This window comes from Rhipicephalus microplus, chromosome 2 (genome assembly GCF_043290135.1).
Source record: "Rhipicephalus microplus isolate Deutch F79 chromosome 2, USDA_Rmic, whole genome shotgun sequence".
NCBI classification, from domain to species: domain Eukaryota; kingdom Metazoa; phylum Arthropoda; class Arachnida; order Ixodida; family Ixodidae; genus Rhipicephalus; species Rhipicephalus microplus.
Window position 1 is genome coordinate 291,174,591 of NC_134701.1, and position 23,271 is coordinate 291,197,861.

General features: G+C 45.9%; 1 protein-coding gene across 4 annotated transcripts in view; it reads right to left on the minus strand.

Annotated features, from left to right (window-relative positions):
• Nup98-96 (nuclear pore complex protein Nup98-96) overlaps nt 1–23,271 on the minus strand; it is a 263,228-nt gene that overhangs the window by 129,034 nt on the left and 110,923 nt on the right. For all 4 annotated transcript variants that reach the window (XR_005110629.2, XM_075882251.1, XM_075882250.1 and 1 more), the window contains 2 exons: nt 14,446–14,532; nt 10,066–10,385 (listed from right to left, as the gene is read on the minus strand). Coding sequence is in view for 3 of the 4 variants with exons in the window: in XM_075882251.1 (XP_075738366.1) it covers nt 10,066–10,385; nt 14,446–14,532 (407 nt within the window). In the remaining variant the exon portion in view is untranslated. The remainder of the gene's footprint in view (nt 1–10,065; nt 10,386–14,445; nt 14,533–23,271) is intronic.

The following is a 23,271-nucleotide window of genomic DNA, read 5'->3' on the forward strand; positions in this document are numbered from 1 at the left end:
CGTGCCTGTCTTATACAAACTGGCTCTACAAATTGTTGTCCCTAGTCGTAGCTTATGCAGCACATGACCCTGGTTGCCTTCTCGCAACTTTCTTGCTTGCTTTGCTTGCACAATCACTGCATTCATTCTGTCGGCCTTTCCTTAATAGCAGCCTGTCATAGTTTCCCGCATATGTGCATCGCCTGGACATCACACGCTGTATATCTAAGACACCTTCACATAATTTTCATACATGCAGACATAAGTTAGCCCTAAATACAATGCCATGGTAGCATTCGTGTGTTGCTACATTACCATTCAGATTTCCGAGGGCTGAAAACTATTTTCCTCTATTTTACAAGCTTTCCAATAAACCGAAATATGTTGAGCACAGTCATTTTGTAATATCGGGTTTTGACTGTAGTAGAAGACTTGGATACCAGTTTAGAGCGCAAGTTGTAAGCGGCAAAATACTGTAAATTTTGAAATTTGCTATACTTAGTGCACATAAGATCATAGATGCTTTAAAGGCACAAGATGCTTTAAATGCATTTTAGGTCATTTTGAGGTACCGCTTTCCCAGACGCAAAAAGGGATATTCACATAATCCATATATCTTCTCTTCCAAATTCTCCGCTCTTTTAACTGAAGCAGATATATTAAAACCTGGCTAATTTAAAATTTTTGTCAATTTTTTGCCAGTAGGACCTAACTTTTGAGTTAATTGACATCCATGAAAATTTGTATCACAAAAACTGCAAAATGCATTACTTCTACTCTGCTTCAGTAACGATACGTATTTATGCAGAATATAAAAAAAAAAATGGCCACCATATCTACGCGCATTACTGCAGATGTCTTCGAAAGACAACAGCCTTCTGTCTTGAGGTGCTGCGTGAGATAAGGACATTATCTGGCAGTAATCTCATGTAGAATGCAGAGCCACTGGTAGGTGACAGCACCATTATCGTCTCAGCAAGGTGTAGGGAACACCTGTTTTTTCGTGCATAGTGTCACATTGTCAGTGCAGCATAAGTAACACTAGGGTCCTTAGAATTGCGCATCTTTGAATTTTGCTCTATAAAGCAACATGCCACCAAATGCTTACTTATTTAATCTCATGTAGAATGCAGAGCCACTGGTAGGTGACAGCACCATTATCGTCTCAGCAAGGTGTAGGGAACACCTGTTTTTTCGTGCATAGTGTCACATTGTCAGTGCAGCATAAGTAACACTAGGGTCTTTAGAATTGCGCATCTTTGAATTTTGCTCTATAAAGCAACATGCCACCAAATGCTTACTTATTGATGTTGTGTCTCAGATATGTATGTGTAATATTTGTTTTTTGGTGAAGAATGTTTATAAGTACAGTTAAACCTGCTTATAACGAACCTCCATATAACAAATTCCTCGATATAATAAATTTTTAATATTTCCCCCCGCTACTCCATGCAAGCACATGTATTTGCGACCTCTATGTAACAAAATAACAGAGGGAGTCTACTTTATTATAACGAATTTTCCACACAGGCAATATGATTTTATTTGTGGGGTTTAACGCCCCAAAACCACCATATGATTATGAGAGACGCCGTAGTGGAGGGCTCCGGAAATTTCGACCACCTGGGGTTCTTTCAAGTGCACCCAAATCTGAGCACACGGGTCTACAACATTCCCGCCTCCATCGGAAATGCAGCCGCCGCAGCCGCACACAGAAAATCTATGAATTCCCCTCCGTATTTTGGCGTTTTCGTACGAGCATGCATCTTCCGCGGCTGCCCCACTGTTGACGAAGCAGCGGCGGCGAGCAGAGCGCACCAGGCGAAAGCGAGCGCTCGTTATTTCGCGCGGGGGAGCGAACACGACGCAGGCAGACAGTCCCTGCTCGCCTCGCAGCTTGTGGGGGCAGGCGGGCAGGCCTGAACTGTACGAGCCATGTTGTCGCCGTTATCGCCGCCGCGAGCGTATGCGCGAATGTGCCCCCCCTCCTTCAAAGCCAAAATTAAAAAAAACTACTTTTACACGTTAGAAGTGCCACGCTTTTAGCTAGCGTCACATATGTGGGGCCGTGCTGCATAAGGGGGGCACTTCATTGAATAGTTTCCTGCCGTATAAGTTTCTGTGTCCATGTCGTTTGCTTTTCGTTTTCGACGCCGAGCACGTGCGCATAGTTTCACTGCGCGCACATGGTGTGGCCACTAACGACGTTCAGCTTTGCATTTTTTTTTGCTGCGATAGCATTCATATGAACAGTCTCAGCTGATTTCTTGCCGTCACCGCCGCGGCCGTCATTCACCCTGTGTGTGTGTGTGTGTGTGTGTGTGTGTGTATGTGTGTGTGTGTGTGCGCGTGTGTGCGTGTGTGTGCGTGCGTGCGTGCGTGTGTGTGTGTGCGCGCGTGTGTGCGTGTGTGTGTGTGTGCGTGTGTGTATATATATACGTATTTATATACAGTAGAATCTCGATGATACGATTACTGTTGATGCGAACTTCACGATGATATGAATTTTAAGGTAATTGATTGATTGATATGTGGGGTTTCACGTCCCAAAACCAACATATGATTATGAGAGACGCTGTAGTGGAGGGCTCCGGAAATTTAGACCACCTGGGGTTCTTTAACGTGCACCCAAATCTGAGCACACGGGCCTACAACATTTCCGCCTCCATCGGAAATGCAGCCGCTGCAGCCGGGATTCGAACCCGCGCCCTGCGGGTCAGCAGCCGAGTACCTTAGCCACTAGACCACCACGGCGGGGCACGAATTTTAAGGTAGTTTTGAATGGACTACATTATATAAAATACACCGTGATTCAGTGTTACACGAATGGTTTTCCCAGCCACCACGGATGATACGAATGTGCGATTGACCGCTGCGTGCCAGCGGTGCAACACGGCAAAAACAAGCCGAGAGGCCAACGCAAAAAAACGGTCTGAGACCAATTTTCCCCCTCATGCGATAGCATAGTATCGCTTTTTTGCTTCACGGCTTTGGCTTCACCGGCTGCTCTATCGCTCTATCTCTCAAACCACGTAATGTCAACAACCAGCCTCAAATCAACAGGGCGGAGAAGACATCGTCGGCGCTATCGCGAACTAGCCGCCAAAACTCACGGCCTTGACAAGGACGCAGTCATCGAGAGCCTGGTTTGGATTACAATCGCTAATAACACCAGAAGTAGAAGAAGGTGCAGCAGCAACAAGTCGGCTTGCCCGAATGTGTCTTGCTTTTGCACTGCCGGCTGAATCTGTCGCCGTGGCTGTGTCCGCTCATGTCGTTTTGGCTGGCGTGTCTTTCGGCTGGCGTGGAATAAAGTTAGTAAAGGTGTAAACTGCTTCTTTTCAGGGCCTTGTATGCATAATTAAAACTCGGTATGAACTTCAGTGCTCAGGAAACGGACAAAATGGAATGAATTCTCAATCGTTGATGGCGGCGGCAGGGGTGGCATGCATACGAGGGGCAGAACGAATGTGAACAATTTCGGCGGGTGCGGACGTGGTTTTCCGGCCACGCTGGCATTTTCGCTTGAATTCTCCGATGCGAATTCTCCAGGACTCGTTATTTTTTGTGTCGACTTCACGGCACAGTTTTCCAGCTGCTTAAGCGGGGAAGCGAGTAAATTTCCAATGAGTTTGGCCGCTTTCGCTCGCTCTGATGCTTGTGCACACGCGCTTATCCTTCAGTGGGGAGAATCACGTGCCTTCAACTTTGACCGGAACGACTGCGTTTAGTTGCCGGGTGCACAAAGATCACTTCCCTTGCTGGACAGGCGCCGTTTGCGAAAAGAGTGTGCTTTTCAAACACAGCAAAGTAATAACTGGGGCACTTGTTAGTTCGCACTCATATCTGTACCTGTGATTACCTTTTGTGGCTTGTTTTTGTTTAAACAGCGCCGAGTGGTCGAGTGGTAAACATTGTTAGTTCACTCTCGTCCTGTGTATGTTGTTTTCGTGCGTCATTTGTGCGTAAGCAGCGCGCTGCACGTTTCCATGTGCTTGCCGTTTTCGCCTTTACATTCCAAGTTGTTGCTATCCAATTCATTGCTTCGCCCTTGGGGCAAAACTGTGACTTTTCTTAATTTCAGACAACTGCGTCGTCAATACCGAGGGGATGTCAGATTAGGCCATGGTGTAAGGATAAGTTAGGTGCTGACACTCGCCGCTCCGCACAAGGAGAGGGTGCGGGCAGATTGTCGTTGCCGATGACCTAGAGCTATGAGTAGTTGCCGTTGGGCGAGTTGAGATGGCGCTGCTGCACAGCACGCCAAGTATTCGCGCGACGCTCATGCTGAAACATGCGCGCCAAAGAGCATCTTCTTGAAAGCTATGTGGGCATGGGATTTTGCGATTTAGAAACGTGTCGCCCTGTGTCTGCGAGTCGTTCCAGTGCATTTGTTCAGCTGATACGCGCTTTATGATTCAGTGCACGTAGACCTCCACACTGCATATGACTCCAAGTACGCATGAGCTGTTTTGTCCGTGATTGCGCCTAGAAATGGGCAAGTGGTGTTTTGTCCCAAATTGCAAGTCAGGGTATCGAATTTGCACGAAGCATGTGTCGCATTTCCAGGCTCCGCATGAACCAGAGCAGTTGGATAAGTGGCGACGGGCAATTGCGAAAGCTGATGGAGCCTTGCAGCCTACTGACTATATGTGCGTGAAGCATTTCCCCGAAAAAGCAATCTTTGCCACATATCCTGCAGAATACAAGGGAAACATCCTGTTGCACGCACCAAAAAAAGCTACGCTCACTTGAGATCCTGAGCCTGCCATCTTACCGGGCTGTCCAAAATACCTGACCGTGCAGCAAAAAAACAGGAAAGCTCAGCGAAAACGGCTGGCTCTACTGCAACTTCTTGGAAGCGACGGGGGCCAAAAGGTTCAACTGCATCTGAAGTGCCCGAGACGACCGCAGAAAGAACACCAAATTTATTGCACGTAGGGACAGTTTTTCCACAACATGGTTATGAAGAATCAGCAGGCACGCATGCAAAAGGTAGTGCTTTGACTTCAGCAGCGACGGGCCTCCTCCACGTAAAGAGGAGGATGCTTTTCAACACGACACTGATAGTGTGGGCCTATGCGTTACCGACTCAGTTCATCACGCAGGAAAAGTAATGTCTTGTTTTTAATTGTGATGCCACATTTTTTAGCTGCATCATCTATGCCTATTTGGACCAAGCAAAACTAAATGTAGAGTAACCAGTGAACAGAAATAATTGTACATACTGATTCTGTGATGCAGCCATCGTAATTATAATTAGTTCTCCATGCTTGATGTGGTGAAGCCAGATTTTCTCGTTTTTAGGATGTCTCTAGCGCTTCATCGTCACCGTCTTGCAACATTGCAGGCGCACTTCGGACCACGGTACTTATGACACAACACCTTTTAATTATTAATACGAAGGCCTTAAATATCCTTACATGCCTTATGAAACGAGGAATATGATTGTCGGCACTACGCGTCGGTAACATGAGGGTCGACTTGCACAAGATATACTGCTTTAGGTAGTGCGCTCGCTTCCACTGTCTCATAAGCACTTCATCAAGTTCAACTCTGCACGGCCTAATAAAATAGCACAAAGTATGACTGATGGCACTGGCCCAACAGTCCCGACATGGGTGTGGCACTGTTTAATCCAGGATCGACTTTTGGGAACCAATGAAGTTTTTCCACCATATCATGCTGTGTAAACTGCCAGACGCCGAAATCTGCATGAAGCAAACAGCAAGACTGCCAAGGGTAGTGGGTCAGTGTAGGTTCTTAATAGAATGCATGTAAGTTTCCTGAAACATTAGTTGAAAGTTTTCTGACGAAGCTTTTCGTTCATTTTGCTGAGCAACAGAACGTCGCAGTGATATCCACGCACGCTCACTCTCACATGCACGCATACACACACGCACGCACACACACACACACACACACACACACAGAGCGACCACGCCTTCCTAATAGCTAGCGCGCCTTTGCCTTCGGGCTGCTATCCTTATTGCAAACACCTCAAATTTTCTCTCAAGGACAACACTGTTTTTATTTTTTATTTTTATTCTGAACCAAAGATGCAGACGCCCACAACGCCGACACCAGAATTTCAACAAAACGAGATCTTTAGTGCTCTCGCGTCAAAATGCAACCGCTTCCCGCACGCTAACGTTAGCTGCTGTTGGTGCATTTATATCTGAAAATACTGTTAACAAATAATTAAGCTGCATATAAAATTTGAAAATCAATTTATTTACAACAGAGCCACAATGTAATTTATTGACATCTATGTACATCTGTATCTCGAGCGTAATAAACCAGCGAGGCTACCCAGCAATAACCTTCTTCACCCGGATCGAGTCGCTCACCAGTGAGCACCTTGCCTACCCTCTGCGAGCGCCATCTGTCCCATCCAACGAAAACAGCCCAGGCAGCAAACAGAATCTGGACGCGGCAGCGGCACAGGGTGCCGAGTCATCACCTAACTTATCCTTACACCGTAGATTAGGCGCTGATGGAAACTCTCAGAGACCAAAGTGACGACTAATCTTCGGAGGCTGACTCGTCTTGCCCTTCAGTCTTGCGCCGCGCTGCGAGTTCGCAAACTGGTAGGTTTCAGGTTTAGCCAATTAGTTCGGGCAACACGACGGCACGTTGAATGCTTGCAATGAATGCGATAGCAAAAAATTGTAATGTTATGAAAAGTAAGGCTGGCAGCCAATTTTTTTGGAACCGATATCGCGGAACCCCTACAAAACGCTGGTTTAAGCATATACGGCTGCTTAAGGGAGAAGTGCTCTTTTCACATCCCTTCAAATTGAAACCACACTGATACTTCCCGAGATAACAAGTGCGCCAGCGATGGCGACCACTGTTAAAATCCAAGTTTATTATTGCTACTCGAGCGACCCCTCCTCGCCGCGTTGTTTCATGCTCGTTCAAGACAGGTGGTTTACTTTCTGTGAGCATTCGACGGCAGTTCTAACACACGGGACATGTTATCTTATGCGCTTTCCATCAATTTGGACTTGTTACAGAACATGGCGGCGGCGAAAAAACGCCGAGTGTGTCCATATAATTTCTATTGCTATATTAAAGCAGTTTTTTTACTGTAAAATAGGTATTTTGGGTTAGCTCTGCCTTCAGTACCCCTTTTGTTTAATTTGCGTGTTTATACTCCGAATTTTCGTACCAAACCTGCATATAACAAAATCATCTTTAAAACGAACTTTTCCGAGAATTTATCAATTTTGTTATGTCCAGGTTTAACTGCACGAATGCAGCCACCAGATAAACATGGCTGGGTGCTGAGGAAACGGTTGACAGACAGACAGACAAACAGAAACACAGCCATACAGGCAGACAAAAATTTGTGTCAAAGTATCCCAACAAAGAAAGACTATCATCTTAAAAAAAAAAAGTGATCAGCTAGATATCTGGGAATACATAGTAAATAATGGTACCTAAGTAAAAAAACATGGTTTTGAGGTAATCGAGTTTAAAGTGAGAAAACAGCTTGATCAGCTGGATATCTGGGAATACATAGTAAATAATGGTACCTAAGTAAAAAAACATGGTTTTGAGATAATCGAGTTTAAAGTGAGAAAACAGCTGAAAAGTGATCGAACTTCGTCACAAACACTGTTCAACTACAGTAGACTGTCAGTAGAAAAAAATATCTTAAATGGAAGTGCAGCTTCAATGGAACAAGTGCTTCTGATGAGATTGGCTTCATACTTGTGTTTTGCACCCTTGTAAATGTGCCCTTGTGTTCTGCACCTTTGTAAAGACTGTCAGTAAATGAAAGTCCTGTTAAGTGGGACACATTTTCCTGGTCCCTTAAGGTACCTTTTAATGAGAGTGTACGGTACTTTATTTAGTAGCTACAAGCTCGGCAATCATTGCTAAAATCAATTTTTCACTTTGGAGCTTCTGTGAGATGTCATGCAGCTCTAGCACAATGTACTATCGAGTGTGGTCAACGTTTTCCAGCAAATTGACTGTAATTTGGCCAGACTCTAATCCTAACTATTTCATAATTTTTGCTGGTGGGATACAACCATGATTAAATGCATGAACAATATGCAATGTCGCAATCCTTAAGACTGAACCTAAACAAAGCCAGCAAGGACTCTGCCACTCAATTCCCATTAGCTCAACACTTACACCGAACTGTTCTCATGTGCTATTCGGCCTATCTGCATCACAAATAATAGCCATGTCCATACGAGCATACCCACTGTCACCATGCATGTGACTGAAGCACGCTGCAAAGGCCGAGAGGTCCAACAATGAAGATCTTACTGGTTCAGCATTCTGCACCTCAGTATGTCACTGGTTTTTATTCAAATTTACAAGGATCGCTGTGAAACTTACACCAGTTGAAGACCTCTTTTCCCCTAGCATCTGAACTTTTCAACAAGCACGACAAACACAAGGTGTAATTAACTTAGGAGCTGAGAGTGTTCAAACCAATGTGCCCCGAAGACGAAGTGTGAATATAAAGGCGCACAGTATCTATGGACTGCCTTAGAAGTTACCTGACAATTTTCTATACACAGCTGACCCTGGACAAGCATTTCGACTTTCATACATAAAGACTTGTTTAGCGTAAGCACAAAGCGCATATGCAGAGCATGTGCTAGGGTGTGTTTTCACTCGCTACTTTCTTTCAGAAGAAGCTGGTTTTGAGTCACAAAACATGCTGTTTAAGAAAAGCACGAATATGAAAAATATGCCCAAAAGATACCTTTCCAAAATTGAAAAAAAGATTTTTTCAAATTTAGCCCTACCCTTAACCGTTTAAAAAAAAGTATGTATTCAAGGTGCAGGTAATATATACATATAATCTTGAAATGCTACTTCGAAGCAGTGAAGAATTATTCTTAACTATGGCTTCACAGCACAGCAGCTCCACCTTGCAGTGAAACCAGCTATTCGAGTGGAATGAAAAAGTTTATAAACAGAGATTGTGTGTTTGAGCTTCTGTTTCGACCAATGAACTTTCCTTCGGCACTCGAACTGGTTTCTTTAGCACACTAGTGCTATGGAAATCAGTTCGTCTTAAAGAAGTGGGCTTGTCGAAATGTCACCTATACAGTAAAACCTCGTTATAACAAAGTGGGATATAACGAACTAATGAATATAACGAATCAATTGTAATTATCCCTAAAATTTCCATAGACATCCATGAATTTAAAACCTCATTTTAACCAAGCAAAAATTTTTTCACAATGGATATAACGAACCATTCTTCGTCTGCAATGAGTATTTACTGATCATTTTGGTATGCGTCAATTCAATATCTTATAGAGCGCGATGATTTACGTCTCATCACGACTGTGGTAATTCAAAACTCGCGTGTTGCGCTCCCCGAGAGCCGCCTACGGCCTACCAACACGCCTGTGGGAGCGAGTCTCTTAGCCTCCCCTTTCCTCGGGAACTAATGAAATCGCTTGCGTAGAAGCTCGCGCGAGAGTGCGCGTCAGCAGGCCTCCCCACTCCTGAAGAACTTGTTGACCCGCTCGCGCATTTGACCTCCTCCTCCCCTTTAGTTCCGCGCCGGGACCTTCCCCGCTTGGGCGGTGGAGATTGTGGGTTTCTTTCTTGTCGTTCGCTGCGGAAGAGCAACACCACCTCTACCAGTTTCTGCAGCTAGACACGACATGGACAACAACAACGGCAAACATGAGCGCAAAAATAAAAAATCGAGCAGAAGTCAGCAATAATAAAAGCCGTTGAGTCTGTTGTCAAGAAAAAAAAAAAAGGGGCCGTAGAGTTTGGCAATGTCGCTGGGTGCCACGGGTGCCCAGGCCATGACGTCGCACGCTCTCTTTGATGCGGGCGTTATGCCTGATTGCGACACTTTCCGCATGTACGCTGGTGCCGATGGTGACAGTAGAAATGTCGGTAGAAACGAATATTGGCCATAACATATAATGGTTATAACAAAGTAATTTTGACTCTCCTTTCAACTTCGTTATAACAAGGTTTGACTGTATACAGACAGACAGACAGATAGACGCTCAAAATGCCTGCAGAACGCAAAGAAATGCTTCCCACTTGAAACAAGCACTGTGCACACAGCTCAGTCAGCTAACTCACCAATTTCATCAAGGTTGAGTCGTGCAACGTCCATGCGGCCAGAAAAGTAGACATTGCCATAGCCCTCCCGTGCCACACAAAAATTTTCCACGATGCAGTGTCCGTCAGGGCCCACCATAGATGCCAAGTCGTCCATAGAAGGAACGGTGAAGTACCCTGGCCGAGTGAGCACAATGCCTGCAGGATGGGGGGGTTTCGCAGGGTCAGGTGCTGGATCAGCCTGAGAAGAGTCGTCCAGGGATTCCGAGCTGGACATGAAGCGCAACTTGCGGCCACGAACCTCAAGGGATGACACTGCATCATCCAAGCTTTGCAGATTGCTGCAAAAAATTATGTCCATGACAAACAAAATGGTTACAGAAAGCTAAAGTGCCGTAGAATTTCACTGCCACAGCAGTGCACAGGACTTCAGAGAGCTCTGGCAAGACAACGTAATGTGATACACAAATATTACAGTCGAACCTCGTTAGTACGTACCCACTTTAAGCGTACTAACGGTTAAAACAAAGTTGCGACAAATCCCCAACCAAGCGTCATTAGACTTATGCATTCCCGAACCGCTTATGCCGTAGTGTTCGGCCTATGCCAACCGGTTAGCGCATACTAACTGCATACAGCGATAACATTTTGCACAACAAAGTTTTACTGCTCCGCTGAACTTAGCAGATGCCACAATGTGCCGTGAATGGTTTTCCATTATGTTGATAAGTGCGGAGATCAGCCGATAAGTAATGTCGACCTCCGCTCAATTGCGGGGATGATATTGCGAGTAACCATCGGGAAAAAACTATGGCAAGGCGGTGACCACCGACAAACGCCCCGGTATGACTTATTGCCGGCGAGAAGCCTAATCACAGTAAACATCTTCAGTTATCTGCTCACGTACGCGTGTGGCGTACTGTCACTTTAGGCCTACTGCAGGCTTTTAGTAGGCGACTACCTGAACGCGCTGAGCCGCCGATCGCTGCCGCAAAGATCGCTGTTGCAGAGTTTAGCGTTGCGGATCCCGGGTACCGAGAAACCTTGCTGTATTACGCCAACACACGCACAGTACAGCGAGCATAGTGCCGTTGTTACCATGCTGCACGATTTTATATAGCAACAGCCCAAATGCGCCTGGGTCCGTTACCAGGACTGCTAGAGCATCACGGAGAGCACATTGCTTGCGGAAAGCTCTTCGTTGCCGTGTTGACCCAGCAGTCTACTCGCCGAATCTGTGCATGGCCTCACGCGGAAAGGGTGTACTCAACAGCAAGCGGATCGGCAGTGAGCGTAGCGCTGCACGCAACTAGCTACGCTGCAAAAGGTTTGGCTCTCTGCGACTGTACTGTGTTTTAAAAAAGAAAACTGCGCCAGTTTTCGTTAAGAAGCAGAACACAAAAAAACTGTATCACGGACAGCCGATTGTGCCCGTTCTGTCGCTGTACCACACTGCGTATCCCGGGTTCCACAGCAGTTTCAAAATGCTCATCGGCGTCGCCATTGCGTGCTATAGGGCCATTGTGTGAGTATCGGAAACTTTTCTATACTTTTGCTAAAGGAAAGAAATGGCTTTGCGGTGGGTATTTCAGGCAATATTTCGAGTGGCACAGAGTTTCTTCATATTTTGCCGGCGATGGCGCAAGCCAGGAGATGCGAATTTGTAGCTGGTGGCTAATGCATAGTACGTTTAGTGCGTAGTTGCGCCGTCTTCCCTGGCAGGTACGTATTAACGGGGTTTCACTGTACTATGAAGAAATGTACTAGAACAGGATGACTCCTTCTGCGTACAAGACCAAGAACCCTCAGAATTTTTCCCCCACTTTGCACTTTCTTAATTTAATAAATTTCATATCGGCATTCATATCCAAGAATGTCGTCACATATTGCCCTCACATCTCAGCAGCCAATGAACAAAGCAGAGACATGAAGGATGCAACACTGCAATTCGCTGGCCTAGAGCACTTGCACCTTATAAAGTCTATGATTGTGATGTCTGCAAAGTGCATTTTGACAAGCTCAGGGGTGCAACAGCTGAAACACAATTTGGAGCAACCTTTGGAGCAACCTTTGGAGCAGCAAAATGATGCCTCTGAAGCACTAAAATCCAAATCTAGAGCAGGTTACAGCAAAAAAAAAAAACATTTTTTATCGTGAAAGATCAAATTTGGGGATATAAAAAAGGCTTACATTTATGTCACGATTTATCTGGGGAGCGCTTGCAAGGCACTGGACTGAGAGAGAGACGTGAGTCGGCGGTAACACGGAAAACACATTTTAGTACTATATAAAATGGCAAAAATTTGAATAAACCCTTAAAACCAAGAAAGAAACAGATACAATAACGGGCTATACAGCAAGACCGAAACTAACTTCAATCCGAGTCAAGTTCAATCCTTAGCCCTAATCTCTCTCTAGCCAAAACGCATTTGGGTAAGGAAACGTTTTTCCAGTTCATCCGGTCGTCGTGTCGACTCCATGCCCTTGCCATGCTGACGGTTCGTCGGATCTGTCGTCGACATTCTCCTCAAGCTCCTACGGTCATCGTCGGTAGTTTCCACCCAATGTGCCGTTTGTCTTCAATGCCAGTGTCCCAGCCCTAACCACAGTCTTCCACCTCACTAGGCTAGGCTTAGCTCGGCATGGACTCCCTTCCTGACTGGTGTAGGGAGCTACCAGCCCGGCACAAACTGGGAAAGCTGCAAATCCACCAAAAACTGCTGGGCAAGGGTGCAGCAAGTCTGGGCAACCTCGCTCAGGAGGACCTCCGAGGTCGCCGGCCACTTCTCGGCTCTCTCACACCGAGTTCCTTCAGAACCGGGCGGCTATGCTGCTTCCATCATGATAGCGACGCTGGTTTTCCACGTCTTCACAGCTCGGAGCTCCACAGCACAGTGCCAGCTCATTCTTCAAGATTTTCTATTAGGGCTCAAATTGCAACCACAAGCTTTTCTCCGACTAATCTCGTATGTGAACGTGGCCTTTAAGCGCACCATCAGGGGTCTTGCATACGTGCGTCACTTTTCAGTACCAGGCATGAGCCTCGTGCCCTTTTACTCATGATAAAATGTTTACTTCGACAAAATATGTACAAGCCTTTCAATATCACCTAACTTGTGCAGAGTGAACATGAGCACTGCTATTTCAATAAAAGTAGTATTTTGAACCACCCCACTGTGCAAGCAATGATGAAGTACACATTAGCATTTGCCACACCAGCCATATCCTTACTCTACAAATTTAAATTTGAACCTGCCAAGCTGGCAACCCTGAAATTCAGGGAATTCGTAAAGCTTAGGAGCAGGAGGGGTGAAAAAAAAAAACTGACGCACAGTTCCCCACCCACCCACCCTTTTTTTTTTTTTTAGCGCTGCAGAAATGTCATACACTGCTCCAAATGATTGCCAGCAAGCCAGTAACCTTTTCAGATGTCAGCGATCATATTACTATTTACAATTATGCGGCATATACAAGCATGAGTAATCGAAAAAAAAAGGGGGGGGCTGTGCAGCCCTTTTGAAATCTGAATACGTCTTTCCGTAGAGCACCAGTGTACTGCAGCGAAGCTGGCTTAAAGCATACTGCACATGTTGAAACAAGGCTAAGAGATCTTCAGTATGCTACACTCCATCCCTTAATTAACCCAGTATTTTTTTTCTTCTTTTTTAAATTTCACAATCGGTTTAGGTTTAGGGCACCGCACAACTTCTCAGGTCACTTGCAAGGGGTGTTCAGCAAGATAAAGTAGCAAAAGCACGAATCGTTGTCCCGGCAACGTGACTGGTTATTTATCAACTGGACAACGCAATTTCAAGAGGGAAAAATGTTTCATATGTCATTTCTATGGCAACCAACGTGGTCCCCGGCAATGACAGCATTCACAGCGTGTCCGAGTTTGTTTACTCGCATAAAACGCAACACACGCTTGCAATCTTATTTTCCAAAATACGATAGCCACATTTGCTGATTAGAAAATTCATGCTTCCCGAAAAACGTTGTTGGCTACGGGAAAGCGTCAAGTTGTGTCGTCACGCCCATAGAGATTTGCTGCGGCTAGCAGATCGACGAGCACGCGATGTTATTACTTCATTAGGCCGACAGTGTCTCACGATTGTTCTGACCTAATAAGTGCATACTTCACACCAAACTGCGCGTGACCCCCGTGGCCTCCATTTCAAGCTAAAGTTATTTTAACTGAGAATATTGTCAGACAAGACAGACATTTTGGTGCAGCGTGGCTCAATTTCAGCAAATTTCATGGTTTTGGCACAGCTGTTGCATCCCTGCTTGTGCTGCTACTTTTGCCTCAAACGTTTTTCGATAAGGATCCCCACGAAGTGACAAGAAAGCAAAACCAAACAAATAGAGAGATAAACTCTGGTTGGTGCATGCCAGACCCACCTTACAGGTTTTTCAACCTGCACTGTTGGCGCTGTGAAGCTAGGCTCACTGCTGGCCAGGTAGACACTCGCGCCATCCACAAGACCACTGCAAATATTCAGAAGGAACGACTGTCAACCATACAGTAATATTAATAACAATATAAAACTGTTTACACCATTTATTCATTTATTTGACAATACAGCTCACTCCAGCGAGAGCAAATTCTGAGTATGTAACAAATAAGGAAAAGAAACAAACAGTATAACAAGCAAAAGATGTCAACTACTGTTTATCTGGTTAAAAAAATTTGGTAAATAAAGAAAACTGTACAAAAACACAAAAGCAATGAACACAAGCCATTCAAATGGCAATGAATATTTAAACTAGCATTTTTCCTTATCTCCTTGTTTGAGCAGCATGTCAATCAAAGTCATTTTGATTTATAAATATTTTAGGACAAGTTTGCGTAATAGTTCACGATTGAAGCAGAGCAAGTAAAAATTATGTTTTCCTCCGGTATCAGAATCTGAAAAAATGTCCATAGATATGCTACTCCTTCAGTGCCCTCAAATAATTTTAAACATTCAATAAAGCCATGCTTTCAATGTGGCAATTCAGTATAACTAAAGCACTTTAATGGATGCTTCAGGCAGGCCAATAGCCAGGAATTTTTTTCGGGGGGGGGGGGCACCATTATGAATATCATTCTTCAGTGGTTGAAAAATTTTGCTGTATTATCTCAAGCTTATCTATAATACTAATACTCCTATTGCACAGCAAATCTAATGTCATTTACGACGAATGGAATAAAGCGGACCTAATATCATTTTACCTGCTTCCTGTCGCACGATGAAAATAAGTTCGAGTATCTGAATATATATGTCTGTACAATGCCTAACCTTCTTTACTATATCCGCAATGTTTAGCATCTTGTATCCTGGTTCAATGCCTTGTTCTGTTGTTTTGCTACATGAGCTATTGTTGCCTTGTGCTATCGTTTGGATACTGTGCCATTTTGTATAGCATCATTAGACCCTATTCTAGCCTTTGGCTATGGGTCCAAACAGTTTTCTGATTCATCATGTTGGAATTGAAAAGAAAAAAAATATGTCATTTTGAAATGATAACCATCACCTTAGCCTTGCTGCGCTATGGCTTTGAGATAAATAAAAAGATATTAGAACTTCCATGAAACATACATGTATCCACGAGAATAAGAGCGTGTTGTTGTTGCCGCTCTGCCATCTTGGCTGAAGGACTTTGGGGCTGTTCAATTTTCCACTTCTGGCTACCTGCGAGCTGCCAGAGCCAGCCAGAGCGCACTGGTTTTTCTCAGGCTGCTTCACACACCCCCCCCCCCCCCGCGGCACACTTCCGGTTGGCATTCATTTTTCTCGGGTTGGACAGTTCTGGCGACCTGCGGGGAGCCCGAGCGTCGCCGGACGCTTCCAGGACAATTTAGTCGTGGAAGCTTACTGGAGGGTTTTGGGCAGGTTTCGGGCTAGCAGACGCCGAAAAGGTACGATGCGCGCTAGACACCATCTTTGTGAGGACTCGATTGATTGCAATGTGGGCGCTTAAGGACTGCGCCTTCGCTTGTCATTACGCGTGGCGTTATCTTCTAAAGCCTGTTCCGCCGTTCGAGATGAGGAGATTACGAGTGGCGGCGAGTGTTCAAAGTGTACTGTTCATTGCTTTTGTTATGTTTCCCGTGAAGCTTCCTCCTGTGGACAATGCAGCAAACTGTTGCCTGCGTACTGCCTCAAAAGTTATATACTACACATTCGTACGCACGCATAAAGACAACTTTGGAGTTGTTGTTTTTTTTTTCGTAGTAGTCGTTTGTGGAGCCGTGCCTGCTTTCTGTGCACTTAGCGGAGACGATTGCGATCGAACTAGCTCACTCCTTATGTTTGCGTACGTGCACCTCTTAGAACCTCTGTCCTGACTACCCGATTGATCTTCGATGGTGATAGAAGACCTTAGATCGCGACTGTTGGTGATGCTCGCTGGTCGCGAACGGTGTGCGAACCCACGCTGATCTTAGTTCGAGCTATAGGCCAGCATATGTGGTATGATATTATGCGATACAACATGAGAAATAAAAAAAAAGAATGGATTCAGAAATCCTTTCGTTGCTCATTTCATCGTTGACTTTGTCTTTTTTCACCTGTTCATAATAATGCCGCACAGTACGTACTATGACCTAGTAGGTCAAATCAAAGCTGATATACATGACATTTGCTAAGTGCCACTTAGGACTGGAAAACAGGCCAAGGCAAGTTCTAAAATGGGTCGAAAACGTGTAATGCAAATGTTAATATTATATTCGACGCACACTCGTGGTGTCAATACCTTCGCATGTCTAAACTTTAGACAAAAACGTAAGTTGCTCAACGTGTGTGTGCGACGTATAATACGCGACAGCTGAGCAGGTACATATCCTCAAGCTCTTTTTTAGGACACGATCCTTGTCGCGTGATTTTGCGTCGTGTTGTGCAGTAACTGTTACATGTACTAAAGAAACGTGAGCTTGTTAAGATGTCACCGTCGCGGCAGCTCACCTTGCATCGTTCTCGAGGCGGCATGCGCCAGCTGGCTGTTTCGTTAACGGACGCGGCGAGTGAAAGTGTGGTTTGAGAACCACGAAGCGGAAATCGGCAGCTGGGAAGCGTGCAAAGAAAAGTTGCGCGCTCTGTTCGACAAATCGACTGGCAGGAAGACAGCGGCGAAGAAGGAGCTGGCATCTCCCACTCAAACGTTATCGGATAGGAGTTGTACCTGCCTTACATACAGAACGTGCTCGCTCTTTGCCGCAAAGCAGACAACGGCATGGAGGAGTCTGAGAAGCTAGCGCACATAGTAAAGGCATTGCCGATGATGCATTCAATCTGCTAATTTGCACGGAGAGTGACACAGTAATGCCATCATCTGGGAGTACCAGCAATTTGAGGCCGCCAAAAGCTGACGTATTTCCCATCAATTCGCTCAACTTCCCAACACAACAGGTACCGCTGACTGCACAGCACGTGACGAAGATCATCCGATGAGAACTCGAAGCTATGTCTCCTGCTTCAACTTTAGCTCCCAAATGGTGCCTTTAGTGCATGCCATCGTTTGCTAAGAACTTTCGAACGTTGGCCTGAAATATGCGCGCACCACCGCCCCCTCCCGACCGACTGACCGTCGTCCGCCAGTTTCCTACGCGCAAGGCCAGAGGCTCTCAGCGCGCTCTGGCAATCCCGCCAAATGGAGGACTACTGATGACCGACCCATTTGCTTCAACTGCCGCCGTATTGGCGACGTGGCCCGCTATTGCAATAGCAGGTGGTATTGGTGTCAGCCTTCCTATGGCTACAACCGTCGCACAGAAGCAGATGATGGCCACTTTGAAACTTACCGAGAATGACGATTCATTGATTCATTGATACTGTATTGTCGGTCACCATCCCCCCACGGCAACCAGTCCCATTCAGCGATGTCTCGTCGCCCATCGTCGTGCTCAACCCAATTTCACAGTCTTCCTTCGCCGACTGCATACCTAGCTCGGAAAAACTAAATGATGCAGCTCCCAGAGGTGATGCTGCATTGATGACTCATCAGCCAAATCCTCTGACCTCACTGTCGACATGACGCAACCTCATTGACGCTCAATCAGATGATGCAGTTGTTGTTGCCCTTGTAGACACAAAAGGCCCACATTTCGGGGATGAAGTCGGAGTTTCGCCGCCGCTTAAGAAGGTTCTAACACCGCCCACACTGCCACTCACCCAAGTCTCCGACGGTGAAACTTTGCTTGTGCTTGGGATGTGCTCTGCATGTGTTAGCGTTGCTGACCGCTCCACAACTGTGCTTTCTGCCCTGCTCAAGAAACGCTCTCATGAACTCATCCAGGGCATGGACTTTCTTGCCGCGCACTCTGCCTTAATTGACATTGGAGCCGGCTAACTTCAGCTTGACCTACCTTATTTCTATGACACTCCAACCACACCTCAACCACATTTGTGTTCTGTCGAATATGTTCGCCTAGCGCCTCAAGCCGTTACCTATGTAACCATGAGGTTGTTTTCCTTCTGTACCCGATGGCAATTATGTGCAGGCACCGATTATCGACGTGTTATTGGACAGAAATGTTGTTCTTAGTAATAGTTTTTTGACGATTACGAATAATGTGGCGTGGCTATCGATACTGAACTTCAGCTGGTTCGCCCTAGTTGTTCCAGATGGCACGACTCCAGCCAATGTCTCTTACATTAGTGAACGTTCTGTTTCTGCCTTCATTACAGATGCTCCTTCACCCGCTGCTGCATCTTCTTCACAGAGCCCCACAAATGCAGACTTTCACAAGATGACCACGCCAGAGCTCGTTCCAGCAGAGGCAGCCGATATTCGGTGTATCTTGGCATCCTTCAGGGACATCTTCGACTTTGGCGACAGCCCTTTAAATCAGACGTCGCTTGTTACTCACAAAATCAACACCGGAGATGCCAGACTGATTTGACAACATTCTTATCTCGTGCCACATGCAGTGCGACAAAGTATCTTAGTGTGAGGTTGATAAAATGCTCACAAAAGACGTCATTGAACCATCTTGCAGTCCATGGGCTTCACCAGTCGTCCTAGTAAAAAAGAAGGATGGCAGCTGGCGCTTCTGCGTCGACTACAGTCACTTAAGCAAGGTCACGCACAAGGATGTCTACCTACTGCCACGGATTGACGATGCCCTCGACTTCCTGCACGGGTCTGCCTACTTTTCCTGTATCGACCTGGATTCAGGATACTGGCAGATTTTCGGCGACGACTTAGACCGTGAAAATATTGCATTTGTTACAGCGAACAGACTTTTTCAGTTTAAGGTAATGCCCTTGGCTTATGCAATGCTCCCGCTACATTTGAGAGAATGATGGACTTCTGCTACGAGTTACATATGGTCAACATGCCTCTGTTTTCTCGATGACGACATTTCATTCTCGCTGTCATTTAAAAGTCACCTTAGCCATCAGTCAGCTGTTCTGGAAGTTTTCAGAACAGGCCTACAGCTCAAGTCCTCCAAATGCCGTTTTGCTGTCGAACAATCACTATGCTAGGCCAGCTTGTCAGTGCTCAAGGCGTGCAACTCGATCCTGACAAAATTTGCGTTGTCTAAGATTTTCCCACAACACATATCACGAAAGATGTACGGAGCTTTGTCAACCTCTGTTCCTATTTCCGGCATTTCATCCACAATTTCATCGACATTGCCCATCCCTTGACACAGCTGCTGAAGAAGGATATGCCGTTTTCTTGGGGTCCCCAGCAAGCCAATGCGTTTCACCGACATACTGCGGTGCTCACTTACCCACCCATTTTGGGTCATTTTTATCCTTCAGCGCCTACTCAAGTTCGCACCGACGCTAGCGAACACAGTATTGGCGGCGTCCTCGCCCAGCGACAACAAGGTCAAAAAGGTCAAAATCGTGTTATCCCCTACGCAAGTTGCCTCCTCTACCCATCCGAGTGCAACTTTTTCATAACTGAGTGCGAGTGCCTCACTCTTGTATGGGCATTTGGAACATTTCTAGCGAATTTGTTTGACCACCACATTTTGGTAATGACGGATCACTACACTTTGTGCTAGTTGTCCTCCTTCAAGGATCCTTCTGGAGGCCTGGGTCATTGGGCTTTGAAGCTACAGAAATATTGCTTTGCCATGACTTACAGGTCTGGTCGAATGCACCAAGATGCCGACTATCTATCTTGCCATCCCATGGATCCCCCTGATCTGTCAGCGCACGATTGCAATGCCTGCGCCTTCACCATTTCCGATTTTACGGGCATACGTAGTGAACAACTCAGTGATGCCAATTTTCGGTCCATCATGCATGCACCGTCTAGCTTCTCACTACTAGGATCCTTGCCTTCGCTTGTTCACGCTCCATGACGAAATTCTCTACCAGCGCAACACAGGCATCGAAGGCCCAGAATTTCTTCTGGTAGTTCTTTCAACGCTCTGTTTTACTGCACTCGAACAACTTCATGACGCCGCAACTGCTGGACATCTCGAAGCAGCCCGCACGTATCACCGTGTACGGCTTCCGATTCTTCTGACCTGGGCTTTATCGCTCTGTGCGCCAATACGTTGCATCTTGTGAGTCCTGCCAGCCCTGCAAGCATCCTTCCTTGGTGCCACCTGGCCCACTTTAGTCTAACGACATTCCAACAGACCCGTTCTACTATGTCAGTCCAATCTCACTGGACCATTCCCAACGCCTCTGGCTGGGAATAAGTGTGTAGTGGTGGCTACAGACTATGCGACATGGTATGGCACCACACGAGCGCTCCCAACAAGCTGTGCTACTGATTTTGTGGACTTTCTCCTTCACGGCGTCATTCTCCACCATGGAGCGCCGTGTCAACTGCTGATCGACCGTGGTCATTCGTTTCTCTCAAAGGTCGTGGACGACATTTTTCGCTAGTGTTCCACACCTCATGAACTCACCACTACCTACCACCTGCAAACATATGGACTCACTGAGTGCCTCAACCGCACACTGACGACAATGCTATCAATGTATGTCTCCGCAGATCATCTTAATTTGGATGCCACTTTAGGTGACGTTTGGCTATAACTTGTCATGCCACGACACCACTGGCTTTTCCCCCTTCTATCTCTTGTACGGCCGTCACCCCACTTCGCCTTTTGACACTCTTCTGCAGTCAGATATGTACACTCCTACTGAGTACGCTCGCAATGCAACTACTCTGGCTCGAACGGCCCGCCAGATAGCCCGCGATCGCCTTTCTGCCTCGCAGCTCTTTCAAAAGGATTGCTACGACACCCGTCACAGAGCTGTCTCTTACTCCCCAGGATTGTTGGTCTTGCTCTGGACTCCGTCTCGTCACATTGGTGTGTCATCAGAGTGCCCCGCTCGCTACAACGGGCCTTACAAAGTCTTGTGCCAACTGACCAAGTCACCTATGAGATCGCCCCCTTGGACACTTCTTCCTCGTCTCTGCCGTCCACTGATATTGTACACATCTCCCACCTTAGGCCGTACTTTTCTGCGCAGGATCGCATGTTTTTTTAAGCGCTGAAACGGCGCTTCCAGAGGCGGCGGCTATATGATACAAGCCATGATGAACATCAAGGAATGGTCCATAAAGGCGACAAACATGACGATTGAATGAGAGCTCGTGTTGTTGTTGTTATCAGGATGGCGCAGTGAATTTGATTTGGTGCACAAGTCGGAACACTGCCTGTGGCATGTCATGTGACACAAGTGCTGAGCAGGGAGGCCTTCTGCCGACGCTTGGTGTAGTTTGTCTCATTCGCTTTGTGCAGTGCACATGATTTTCTCTGAGGAACAATTTCCGTTCATCTGCACGAACCACGCGGTAAGGATTTTTTGCTAACTATGAGTGCAGTGCTCGTAATTTTCCTTAAGATGTGATTCCCGTTCATTTGCACAACTGGAGCGGTACGGATTTTTCACTGACTGTGAGGAGTGGCAACTTCGCGTGAATGCGGCAAGCACTGCATCAAAGCAGTGAAACGACCTCAAATTTAGGAGATGGCGGAGACGACAGTGATGACAAACCGCAAGGTGTGCCGCTGCTCTTGCTTTGAAATAAGTCAAGTGGAGTGGCGGGGAAGGTAGTCTGATGTGATGCGCCAAGCAGCTGGAGGATGCTTTTCTAGGCTTCAGTACGACCGCAAAGCAGACAAGCATTAGGCAGTTTTTCTCTGCTAAATAAAGTGGCAGTGAGGCAAAACACAACCAGTTAAAGTGACTTGTACGCTATTTTTTTTTTTCTCTTTTAAACCTGCACAAGAAGAAAGATTAGAAACTGCTGCTCAAGAGCCGGTAAGTAGCAGTGCTTTTTCTGAAAAACACTCATTTTTCCCTGCGATTAGCACAACGTTGCCCATCTCGAAAATCCTTCCATCTCAAAATTTTCCCATGTTTGAACATGGCGGTGTGCCAAACCGTGTGCCAATGTATCGAAAACAACACTGTCTAATAGTCTGTAGTCAGTTAACGAGGTGATAATGCCTGAAGCGTAAACAAGCAGTGTCATTTATTGTGAACCAGCGAGTTTGCCCAGACGAGAGAACGAAATGATAAAGGTGAAGCAAGCAGCCATTACTATTGAAGCGCTTTAACGAACATTTCTGCACGTATGCATGTTTCTCTCATGGTGCATATTTACATGGTTTCCTTTGTTACCATCTAAAAAGAAACCGGTAGGCCCTGGCCGCAAAGCACATACTTCGAAGTGCAAGGCAGACGATTTCCCTTCATCAGTCGATCTATCGGGCTGCAGTCTGCGTCACTTCTGGTCAGCTATCATGGGGACATTTTTTCTAGTTTCAGTAAGAAAAACTGCATTGCTGGTGAGTTTTGCTGGTGATTTGCTGGTGATTTCATTGCTAGTGATTCATTGCTGGTGAATCATTGCTCGTGATTTTTTGCAGGTAGCGTTAACTCTAGTTATATTGCTTATAAACGGGCTTTTTCATGTGTGCATGATTTCGTTGCTGTCGGCCTTTACACCTTAAAAAAAAAAACTATGCTTGTCAAGTCTGTATTTGCAAAAAGGAATGATTAGCTAATTTTCATTTTCTATGAATAGCTAAGACAAATCAGGCTGCTGCGTAACCCTTTTTCTTTCACTTGGCACTATAGCAAGCTTGTCGTAAACAGCACAGATTGTGCAAGATGATGTTCAAGAGTGGAAAGCATATAAATTAAAACAGAGCATTGCTTTCGAAACAGGAAGAATTTCACATGAACACCAACCTAAAAAAACAAGCCGTACTGTGGACTTTCAGCTGCACTGGCCCCGGAAATCAAGGGTTTTTAA